The sequence below is a fragment of the Mirounga leonina genome, unplaced genomic scaffold, assembly GCF_011800145.1.
Source record: "Mirounga leonina isolate KUSES-001 unplaced genomic scaffold, KU_Mleo_1.0 Mir_94, whole genome shotgun sequence".
In the NCBI taxonomy this organism is placed as follows: Eukaryota; Metazoa; Chordata; class Mammalia; order Carnivora; family Phocidae; genus Mirounga; species Mirounga leonina.
In genome coordinates this window covers 43,057,510-43,069,807 of record NW_023270855.1, presented here as the reverse complement: position 1 = coordinate 43,069,807, position 12,298 = coordinate 43,057,510, and the positions used below count along the sequence as shown (strand labels likewise).

At 36.4% G+C, this 12,298-nt stretch overlaps 1 protein-coding gene across 6 annotated transcripts in view; it reads right to left on the bottom strand.

Moving 5' to 3' along the window:
* The window catches only part of SETD2 (SET domain containing 2, histone lysine methyltransferase), a 125,597-nt gene that overhangs the window by 69,477 nt on the left and 43,822 nt on the right, over positions 1–12,298 (bottom strand). For all 6 annotated transcript variants that reach the window (XR_004677811.1, XR_004677812.1, XM_034997270.1 and 3 more), the window contains exons 5-9: positions 10,835–10,963; positions 9,487–9,610; positions 8,467–8,544; positions 6,262–6,359; positions 3,556–3,682 (exon numbers count right to left, since the gene is read on the bottom strand). Coding sequence is in view for 4 of the 6 variants with exons in the window: in XM_034997270.1 (XP_034853161.1) it covers positions 3,556–3,682; positions 6,262–6,359; positions 8,467–8,544; positions 9,487–9,610; positions 10,835–10,963 (556 nt within the window). In the remaining 2 variants the exon portion in view is untranslated. The remainder of the gene's footprint in view (positions 1–3,555; positions 3,683–6,261; positions 6,360–8,466; positions 8,545–9,486; positions 9,611–10,834; positions 10,964–12,298) is intronic.

The following is a 12,298-nucleotide window of genomic DNA, read 5'->3' as shown; positions in this document are numbered from 1 at the left end:
TCTAGGATTACATTATAATTTGTCTATATTAGTGATAATGGATATCTGAGTTGTTTCTACTTTTTCTAATATAAGCAATGCTGCTGCGACTCCAGATACACATCCATTCACTTTCAGTAAATAATTCCAAAGTGTTTTCAAAAGTGATTGTACCCAGGGACACCTGGGTGGCTCAGTCAGTTAAGCGTCTGCCTTCGGCTCAAGTCATGAGCCCTGGGATGGAATCCGCATCGGGCTCCTTGCTCAATGGGGAACCTGCTTCTCCCTCTGCCTTCCGCTCCCCCTGCTTGTGCGCTCCCTCCCTCCCTCTCTCTCTCTGACAAAGAAAGAAAAAAAAAAAAGTGGTTGTACCCATTTACACCCCCACCAGCAGTGTAGGAGATCCTGTTTTTATGAGTCATCAGACTTTTTACCAATCTGATAAGCATGTAAATAACATCTGATAGTTTTAATTGACACTCCCCTGATTACTAATGAGGTTGAACATCTTTCTATATTTATTGGCTATTTGGATTAGTGAAGTGTCTGGATGTTGTCTGTTTATTTTTCTTTTGTCTTGGCTTTTTTCTGATTAATCAGTAGGATTAATTTTTATTCTGGATATTAGTACTTGTTCTGTGTTGAAAACAAATAGGTACCTTTTCACCCTCTTTATTGTGTAAATTAGTTACCATTAGTTTCACAAACTCAAAAGAAACTAAGAGAAGTTTCAGACTATTTCCTGTTTGTACTTTACAAACTACAAATATCATCAGGTAATAGGGACTTAATATACCTCCATCAGCTAAGTATTTAGTAATTAATTACCTAGTAAATTAGTAATTAATTACCTAGTAATTACATCAGGTAAAAAAATTACCTGGTTTGTGACATCCCCAAAAAAGACAAGCACCTTTGGAGGAGCTTACAGCTTTGTTAGGGAGATGACTGCATATAGATGCAATCGTAAGAGCAAGAAAGAGAAAACTTTACCAACCACGGGCTGACATGGGGGTGCAAGCTACAGCACTAGTAACACATTCTTAATAGTTCAAATATGCAAAACTACATTTTAAACTGTGCTGTCTTGTCCTCTCCATGGCATCCTCTACCCAGAAGAATTCCCAAGACTCTCAACTATAGTTGGCTAGAATTCAGAATCTAGGCATGCAGAAGGGAATTTCAGTAGGAGACAATCCAAGTAAAACTAAACTAGAATTCAACTCTTCATTACAGTCAGGGCAAATAACCCTCCTAGAAACCTAGAATCATGCTGGGTCATTCCTCTATCTGGGCAAAGTTTTATCCAAAGCATTCTAATTCCAGAATAACTTCAAGTTCATACCTAGAGCAACCCATGACGACTGGATTCATGTTACACCTAATTCAGTCTATAATGCCAAAGCCTATACTGACACCGACACACCATTATCAGAATAAACACAAGCAAACAAAGAAAAGGAATGCTTATACTTTGGTGCCTTGGGATTGTTCTTGAATCTTACCAGATAGAAAGCCTTCTGATAATGGTATGATGGAGGTATAACACTGCCTAAGAAACCCAAATTACAAGGATACTCCCCACCAATAATACAGTTTTTTTAAAAAAATGCTTATTCTGTAAGTTTTGAGCACAGGAGATAGCCAAAGGTAAGTTTTCATGGAGATTTTAGCCTAGGTCAACACGTTTAATGACTATTTTGTGGCTGTTCTGATAAACTATCCATTACAGGAAAGTGAGAGTTAAAAATAAAAGCAATCTTAATGGAGCTTAAAGAAAAATTTCCTGCAACAGTCAAGTCAAGAAGGCTAACAGGCTATGACCCAGTGACTCCACTTCCATGGATACACCTTGAAAGAAACATGTGCAGAAGAGACATGTACAGATACTAACTGTGACATTAATAGCAAAAGCTTAAAAACACTAGTGTTCATTAGCAGGACTATATATAAATAAGCTTATATGAAAAACTTTATAGCAGTTAAAAATATGTTTACATATTTATCCATGTGGATCAAATTTTAAGAGTAAAAAAACTGCAGAAATAAACATATTACACCATTTCTAAAACTCTGTACAAAACAACTTAATAAATTTTAAAATTTATTTTCTGGCGCACAGAAACATTGGCTGTTAGGACCACAACTGTCTTGAGTTGGGAGAGAATGGAATGATCTCTACAACTTGCAGTGCAACATAATGGTTAAGAGCAAAGACAAGGGCCACCTGGGTGGTTCAGTCATTAAGCGTCTGCCTTCGGCTCAGGTCATGATCCCAGGGTCCTGGGACGGAGCCCCACACATCGGGCTCCCTGCTCGGCGGGAAGCCTGCTTCTCCCTCTCCCACTCCCCCTGCTTGTGTTCCCTCTCTAGCTGTCTGTCTCTCTGTCAAAAAAATAAATAAAATCTTTAAAAAAAAGAAAAGAGCAAAGACAAGAACTAGTTCATTTCCATTACCTACTGGGTGATGCCTCAGTGTTCTCATCCGTAAAAAAGGAAAAATCCTTGTACCCAATTTCAGGGCTTATTCTGAGAATTACATGAGTTAATGTGTCAAATGCTTAGCAGAGTGCCTGGCAGACCATTACGGTATATATGCTTTCCAAGAAGACAGCTGAAGCACATACAATACTCTAAAGAAAATGTGTTCATCTTGGGTGGTCTGAAAACATGCGTATTTGTTGAAATTTTCCTTTTTGGCACTTTTTAAATGGCCTTTTTTATTTTTCAATTGCCCTTTCCAATGCTTTTTGCTATCTCTATCGTCTTACAGAATTCAGATGTTCCATAATTAATTCTCTCCAATTAATTTGGGCTTACTGACATCACCTTTTAACCATTACATTTTTATCCCCTTGCCCCAATACATCTTCTATCTCATCTAAACAGTAATTTATACTTAATTTATGCAGCCATTTATAATTCTTACTGTATTGGTTCCTAAAAAGCCCAGGCATGAGCTAACTGCTAAAGAATCATAGAGGAATTTGCTGACTAATCCCCTCAGTCCCCTAGTCCCTGCTCCTAGCCCTCCACTAAGATTCATAGGTCTGGGGATGGACCTGGAAATGTGCATTAACTATGGGCCCTGCCACGTGGTTCTGAGGCTGAGAAATACTGTTCTGGTGAAGGAATCCTCAGAAACAGGGAGGGGGGATTTTAAAAAACAACACAAAGTCCTTGTCCCAGCTAAGAGTCCCTTTATTAACAAGATAGCTCTTTCCCCCAGTAGTAACTGAGGTGAGCTGGGGTAGAAAAAAGGTTATCAATTACTGTGCTAAGTAAGCTAGTAGATAAACATTTTATTTGTACTTAGGATTAGGAGTTTTACAGGCTCCAAAAAAACTATTAGCCCATGTGTTTACAAGATGACTTCATCAATAGTTCTTAGTACCTAATTCTAATCTCTATGAACCTGAAATAAAAATAGCAACCATACTTCTTTTCCTGATTACTTCATCTGATCCTGACTTTCTCTGGTTGTAGTTTGACTTTTCAAATCTCAATCAGAAAAGCTACCTCCCTTCTAAAAACATATATAGTAATAAAAGCTGAAAGAAAGGATAAAACACTTACTGAATCCTTCTTACGGGATCGCTCCTTCTTCATTTTTCCTCCTGCTGCTCTGATACTGACTCTGTTCTCTCCTCCCAGGTAACCTCGGCAATTAGCTGACCCACAGAAACATTTCTGAGCTTCTTTTCTATTTAAAGAGCATAGAAAAGATGTCAGTTATGTGAAAGTAAACCATACAAATATGTCAACAATATAACAATCACATAACGAAAGAGAAGTCAATTCAGCCTAAAACAAGTAATTATTTTGAGACTTCAAAAAACCTGATACTACTTAAAGAAATGCCTGAAAACTGCTCTTAAAAAATATTTTTTCCAACCTTCCTTTATTAAAATCAGCCAAGAAGTTAATGAGTAATTTCTCCATGAGTACCTACTAATGTATAAAAATAAAAGATCATATACATATTTGAGCTGAGAACAAAACTGCTTAATTAGTTCAACATCTCTTATGTAAATATTTAACTGGCACACAGAATAAGCAAAATGTATTGTTATAAATACATATACACAGATATAAAATTCAGTATGTCCAAGACACTCAAAAGGAAACACATGATTATTAAAAGTTACCACATAAGGATGAGATACTAATAAGAAACATACTAATAAGTAAATATAACCATGGAGTCAAGGAAAAGTGGCGGAAAGAACAGAGACCTAAGTCTACAAGCCTGGGTACAAACCACCATGGTCATGGTCATTCATTTATTCTGTGACCTGAGAAAAGCATGAAAAACTGTACCAAAGTAAACTGATAGATTTAGTTTATTTATTAAAATAAATTATTAATATATACAAATAATAATGAATATTAATAAATTAGTCCATAAATAGAGCAGGACATCACAAACAGCACTTGATTTCTAGTACCCCTTCCTTCAAAGAGGACAGTGCAAACATAAGAGGAAAAAGTATGGAGCCCTACATACAACGTGGTCTGCACTCATCCCCTGACTGCTACACCACTGACTGCCTAGATCCATTAGTTCACGAGGTGCTGCAAAATGGTGATACCATTACTACTTCATTTATTAGCTGAAATGATCTCCAAAAGAAGAACTTCCTCTCATCAACTATTTGGTTTAACCTAAAGTAGAATTCACTTGGGAAAGATAGGATAAACGCTTGACTTTTTTTTTTCCTTTTTTAAACTGCTTTTTAAAAATCATGGATTGATTTATTCACCAATGTTCACTGCAGCATTATCCACAACAGCAAAAAAGTGGAAACAACCCAAATGCCCATTGACAGATGAATGGATAAACAAAATATGGTATATACATGCAGTGGAATATTATTTAGCCATAAAAAAGGAATGAGATACTGGTACATGCTACAACATGAATGAACCTTGAAAACACTGAATGTTTTCTAAATGAAATCACAAAGGACCACATTTGTATGATTCCATTTATGTGAAACATCCAGAAAAATCCATCGATATAGAAAGCAGATTAGTGTTTGCCAGGGCTAAGAAAAGGGGGAAATGAGGCATGACAGCTTAATACATATGGGGTCTGCTTTTGGGGTGATGAAAGTGTTCTGGAACTAAATAGTGGTGATAGTTGTACAAAATGTGACTGTACTAAATGCCACTAAACTGCATACTTTAAAAATGGTTAAAAAGGTGAATTTTATGTTATGTGACATTTTCCATAATAAAAAATAGCTAAAACATGAAAAAAAAAATCATGAATCAGTTCCCTTCTATTACAGCTAATGCAGTTTTATTTTTAAAGTATCATTAAATCTCATGGGTTTTACACTGTAGTTATTATCCTTATTGATGCTTAAGTGTTAATAAGAACTCTCTCACTATTATGAGAGCCTATTTAAGCTATCTCCAAGTCCCTTTGACATGACTCTCATCTTTTATAACTGGTTTTCTGACACAACAAAATAATCCAAGATCACCTTGTTCAATTTGTCTTAACTTGAAATCAGACACTTCTCCAAGGAACACTGTTCCTTTTAGTGGGGTCCTATGAAACCACAATATAGATGCTAGGAGTATTCATTGCTACTGCATCAGTTATTAGTTTGGTTAGAGAGAACAAGAAAAGTATCTTTCACAGTACAAGGTGGTACAGATCAGAAAAGATTAGCCATGAGCTGGTAACTAACTGATAAATGATGGATACACAGGGATTTATTATACCATTCTCTCTTTTTTTTTTAAGACTTATTTATTTATTTATTTGACAGAGAGAGACACAGCGAGAGGCGGAACACAAGCAGGGGAAGTGGGGGAGGGAGAAGCAGGCTTCCCGCGGAGCAGGGAGCCCAATGCGGGGCTCAATCCCAGGACCCTGGGATCATGACCTGAGCCGCAGGCAGACGCTTAACGACTGAGCCACCCAGGTGCCCCTACGCTATTCTCTTTACACACACACACACACACACACACACACACACACACACAGTAAACATTTCCATAATAAAAAGTTTTTTTTAATTACATACAAAACATAATTATATATATAAGACAGCATGAAATTCAGAGGAAGATTATGTAGTTCCTGTACAAATCCCTTAATGGCTACAAGTGTCATACAGTAGGAAAAACACACAAAACTTTCTGAAAGAGTAAAGACCTGGTGGTACATATAACTTTTTAAAATTCACATCAAAGTTTTATATTTCTGTATCTGAACAGTCCATTTCCCCATCAGAAGCAGCAAAACAGAATAAAAACAATACTCACCCATATCTTTGGAACTGATAGTCAAATGTTAACTCTGAGCCTGAAGGAACCAGTTTGGTGGTAAAAAACCCGACCCTCAGTTGTCCGTTCACAGTCCACTGAGATATTGTTTTTAAAAGAAAAGAAATTAGTAACTAATTAATCTGTGTTTTTCTTTAAAGATCCTCTGCCTTAATTATGCATGTGCCTTTAGACAATAAAAGCTTTTCCAAATAACAAATAGGGAACTTTTTTCTTTCTTTCTTTTTTATTATGTTCAGTTAGCCACTGTATAGTACATCATTAGTTTGTTGTTTTTTTTAAAGATTTTATTTATTTATTTGAGAGACAGCGAGAGAGCACAAGCAGGGGGAGCAGGAGGAGAGGGAGAAGCAGGCTCCCAGCTGAGCAGGGAGCCCGATGCGGGACTCGATCCCAGGACCCTGGGATCATGATCTGAGCCGAAGGCAGACGCTTAACCATCTGAGCCACCCAGGCGCCCCAGTACATCATTAGTTTTTGATGTAGTGTTCAATGATTCATTAGTTACATATAACACCTAGTGCACATGGAGAAATCAGAGAGGGAGATGAACCATGAGAAACTATAGACCCTGGGAAACAAACTGAAATGAGACGAAGGAGGGGGGTGGGGGAGGGGGTAACAGGGTGACGGGAACTTTTTTCTTTAAATAAACTAACATATTTAAGTGTATTAAGTGTTACTCTTCTTATTTAATACCACCAGATTGGGTATCATCTATAATTTGTCTCTAATAAAAGTAACTGCTACTTTAACTTGTCTAATATATTTCCACACCGTAAATATTCACTTGTACTAAAAACAGACAAATAGGGAATGCTTGGTATCACTGACTATTATAAGCAAATTGGTATTGCCTTATGTTATGTTAAAAGTAAATGTATTCTAAGATAAAATGGAGCATGGAACCATGTAAACAATGATGCCAAATGTTTAATTTCATGAAGCGGAAGTCATATGTCATATGAGTGTAGTGAAAGGGAAGGAAAGCATGAGAACAGATGCATGAAACTCAAGAATTAAAATGGGAGTAAATAGACAGGGGTTAGAACTTGTAGCTCCAGAACATGTAAGATGTAACTCAACTGTCGAGCTCCTGTCCAGACCATGTTAACATGTTACTGATGAAAAAACCCAGCCTTTAGGAGATGGAGGGACACAGTATAGTTGGGAGTCTCACAATTAGACATATGGCCACCAGCTGCAGGCAAAACTAGAACCAGAATTTAGGTTAAATGATTATGGACTGGGTTCTCCTACTCTTAGAAGAGCCATATTTAAGGTCTATTAGTACACAGATCAAAGGACAAAAAATACCAGGAGTCTAAAACACTATTTTAATATGAGAGGGAACCATTGTTATTACTTCTCTAGGGAGTGGGTCCATAGCCTTCTTAGCCTAAAAAAGAACGAATGTTCTAACATATATATATATAGTTTCATCTAAGCTCAAAACACAAATCAGAGAGTACTAAAATCATTATCTCAAATGTTTTATCAAATTCAAATAATGAATTTATCAAGTGTCAACTATGTGCCAGGCACAGGGACACAGAGATAAGCAAGACCCAGAGCCTAGCCTTGTTGAGAAGCAGAGTAACCACATGTACATCACATGTAATCCCTCTCATCTGTGGCTATTCAGCCCCTTCTGTTATTAAAACAACCATATTTGGCACCTGGATAAGAGCTGATAAAAATCTGAATGTAACAGTACACGATGGACTTCATCAAAATAAAATTTCAGTTTTGTATTTTGGTACCTTTGAAATAATAGCTAAAATTTATGGGCAAAGAGAGGTGACAGTTAAATGCAATGGGAGTTCCTGGATTGGATCCTAGTCCAGAAAAATGACAGACGGCAAAATCTGAATTCAAAGACTTTAGATTAGTTAACAGTTAACAGTATTTCTTGGATTGGGTAATTGTATAATGGTTATGTACAATGTGAGCATTTGGGGAAGGTAGGTGATGTATATGGAACTCTGTATTGTTTCTGCACTATTTTATAAATCTAAACTTATTTCAAAGTAAGATTTTTAACAATAGAGTAGGAAAAAACAATTAAAATGATTAAAAAAATAAAATCCACAGGTACCCTTGATGGACTTGATGCAGAATCTAAAATTAAGAGAACAGCAATCTTGAACAAATATCCCAAACTCTAAATCTACCTCAACTCACTTTTTGAGTTTCACAGTTTGGCTCACAGCTGTGATTCATGAAACGAGAGCAGTTTCCTTTCTGAGTGGCATCTATTATCTAGGGAAAAGGATCATTTTAAGAATTAGAAATGAGACCTTAAAATGCACGTATATTTTGCAAAGGAAAGGCATTAGGCAACGTATGACCTGCATTCCCAACCCCTCCTCCTCTTTCATGTACAGACACATCCAAGTGACAAATATCCAACTGCTTCCTCTGGGAGATCTGCTAACTTATAAACATCTTACTTATAAACAAAATTATCTCCATATCTATCAATAGCTCTTCCATTTACTTTTAGCTACTTCTTACATCCTCTTATATTCCAATCTCACTTCATGGGTATAAAACTCCATTGTAAAGTGCACGTTATACCACAGTGCAGTAGCTCTCAAACTAGAGTGCATATCTGTATTCCCTGGAGAGCTTGTTAAAGTTCCTGCTGGACCCACCCCCAGAGTTAGATTCAGCAGGTCCTGGGGTAGGACCTAGAATTACATTTTCCAGGACTGAATATAGTGACAGATATGAGAATCTAGCTAAATTTTATTATACCAGACATTAAAGAGATTTATAAAAATGTAAAACAATGGCACTCCTCATGTTTAAAACAAAAATTATTTGAAGATGCTTTATTTTCATAAAAACACTAATGTCAACATATAATGGGCTTATTACTTTTCAGTGGTTTAATAAATATTTTTCAATTTCTCAGCTTTAATTTTTACGTAAGTATTGACAAATATAACCCATATCAAAAAACCTCTTTGGGGGCATCAGTTAATTTTTAAGAGTTGTAATACGAAGCATGTATGTTTACATTTACATATATATGTAAATATCTCCCTCTCCCACTCTTTTTGTAAACAAAAACTATATATACTATTCTGCCCCTTTTTTGTCACTTAATGTCTTTTAAAGATCTGTCCATATCAATGACCCTTTCAAACTCAATAATTTCCAGATCTGTTTCAAAGCAAACACATTCATGTTGCTCACCTCATCATTCTTGAGGGCCATGAAATAGTAGTGGATGTTCTTGTTTCGTGCATACTCCTTTACCCGGGCTTTAAACTCTTTATGATCAAGTACTTCTCCACAATATTCTAGGACAAAGGTGTTCCTGGCAAAACAAAAGGGAAACAATAGCACTTCCTGCCTAGGAGCTATATGGAAAACATACATCCACGTAAAAAAATAATGGATTTAATGAAATATTGCAAAGTGGATAAATTTGATATTATACAAGATATCATTAAAATATATGTAAAGTACCTAGCATCTGAGGTTTTCTCCTTCCTAATACTTTTTAAAAAATGTTGATTGTAAGACACTTTTACATTTATACATATTACCAAAATATGTATCCCTGATCTAACTAGATATTAAAACAAACACTCAAGTCTGGTTTATTATCATGAAAACAGTGATTTACAGCTAAGAAACAGCACTGAAGAAATCAGAAGGCACTGAAATATTAGAGGCTTTATGTTCTAAGAGAAAAGATGGCAATTTAAATATAGCAGCCCTTCTACTGCCTTTACTCAAAGGTCTCTGCTGTTAAAGGTCAAATAGACCTTTTCTCTCACTGCATTCTCTGTGAGTTTTCTCTAGTATTTACCAATAATTAGGATTAGTCTCTCTCCTTGGCATCTTTCAGTTACCCTCCACCCGTGATTGGTCTTTCCTTGCTTATTCAGTATCATCAGTAGAGAAGAAATAGGTATAATATATACAGAGAATGCCATGGTATTTAACGCTAACTAGCAGATTAGCTCCAAAGTCCTCCTCATCCTGTGCATATCTGACAACATGTCCTGTTCAACAGAAATGCTCTACCAGTGAACATCTAAATAGTTTGGAACTAAAACATGAAACTGACACTACCATCAGCATATGGAAGTTATACGAGTAGGAAAATGTGGGAAACCTGGAAATATTTAGTCCTAGTGTATTTTACCAAAATAGGGTTCTTTGTGAGAAGCTTCGAAAAGCTATAGGAAACAGTTGTAAATATTTAAAACACTTTCTTTTTAAAAAAATTTTTATTTATTTACTTGTCAGAGAGAGAGAGAGAGAGTGCGCGAGCGAGCACAAGCCGGGGACACTGCAGGCAGAGGGAGAAGAAGGCTCCCCACTGAGCAAGGAGCCTGACAGGGGCCTCCATCCCAGGACCCCGGGATCATGACCTGAGCCAAAGGCAGATGCTTAACAACTGAGCCACCCAAGTGCCCCCACAGTAATCATTATTAAACTCAGTGTATCAGATACATTATTTTCCTACAAAGTAGCTAACCAACTTCAACAACACAAAAATGAAGTGAAAGAGGATTAAAACATAACTTACGAAGGAAGGTCTTTGGCAGCTCTCAAGCCCCAGCCCTTCTTTTCTGTGAGTATGACTTCCACATCTGCATGCTGTTTTCTCTGAAACCGTCTATTGGAACAATAATCCCCATTTGGACACCGAGAAGAACTGAAATGAGAAGAGAAAATTAATTCTTCAAAGCAGAATCTCTAATGACACATAGGATGTGGATAAAAACAAAAAAATAACAACAACAACAAACAAGAGATACAATGGTGCCTGCCTGGGTCCAGAAAGAGGAAACAAGGCCCACCTGAGGAATGGAGAACAAAACAGCAGCAGATGAGTGGTAAGAAAAATGGGCTGCTGGAAGATGGAAGGGCAGGTTGTTGATCCATGAAGAGCTCTGAACGCCAGCTTAAATTTGAACCTGATCCTGATAACTACTCTAAGTTTGACTGTGGGAAACAGATGAGGAAAGGTATCTTATACTTCCTATCTCTTTAGCAAGGTTGAAAAGTCAAGTCAGAAAAACAGAGAGGCCACAGCAACAATGTCAAGTTTGGAGAATAGTGCTAACTCTGTGTCTCCTCTTCTTGTCATCTTGTCATCTCTACTTTCAGTTTAGATAAAGGAATACCAATGTGCTTTCTCTTTATTTTTCTGAGGTATGGTTTTATGCGCCGAACACTAGAACATGAGCAAAACCAAAAACTGAGTTTGAAAGAAAACACTTTATTAACACTAAAAACAAGGTATCTACGCTATAAATCACCTTCATATTCTCTCCATGTTAAAAATGATACAATTTTTCATCAAATTGGTAAAAAAAATTAATCACACATTTTTTAATGAAAAGATGCTATGGTTTATAAGAAAAATATAGAAGCAAATGCCTCACAATAGAAGATGAATAATTATCAGTTAACTATAAATAGACCTATAAAGCAGCCTAGGGAAGATTTAGGTAGGTCTGTGTGTGTAGCTCTGAACAGGTCTCCAAAACATATTTGCGTGTTCATGTGTGTTTGGGCTGGGGTGAGGGGGTAAAATTCAAAAAAGTACATATGGTAAAGATTTCATTTCTATACATAAAAAGTGGAAATATCTATGAATGTTGGTATAGGCATAAACAGTATCTGGAAGGACAAGAAATAGAGGGATTGGGGTTTGGAAGACATTTAACTTTATGCACTTTTGAAATGCTAGGGTTTTATCTCATTTTATAGTAAAAGCTAAAAAATACCAACACTTACCTCTCAGGACATGAACATTATAAGAGATAAAAGGTCACTATGTTACTATTAGGGCTACTTTACAGAGCACTGACAATGTATACTATAATGTACAACACAAGGGAAATTTATCTCCTTATAAACACTATTATACGTTGGAGATTTCACTGCTTATAAATACTCGACAATAGAAGAAGAAAGGTTAAATCTGACTCATTACTAATTCTTTCTACGATTTTGAGACATTTAATAGAATGACTGAGCAAAA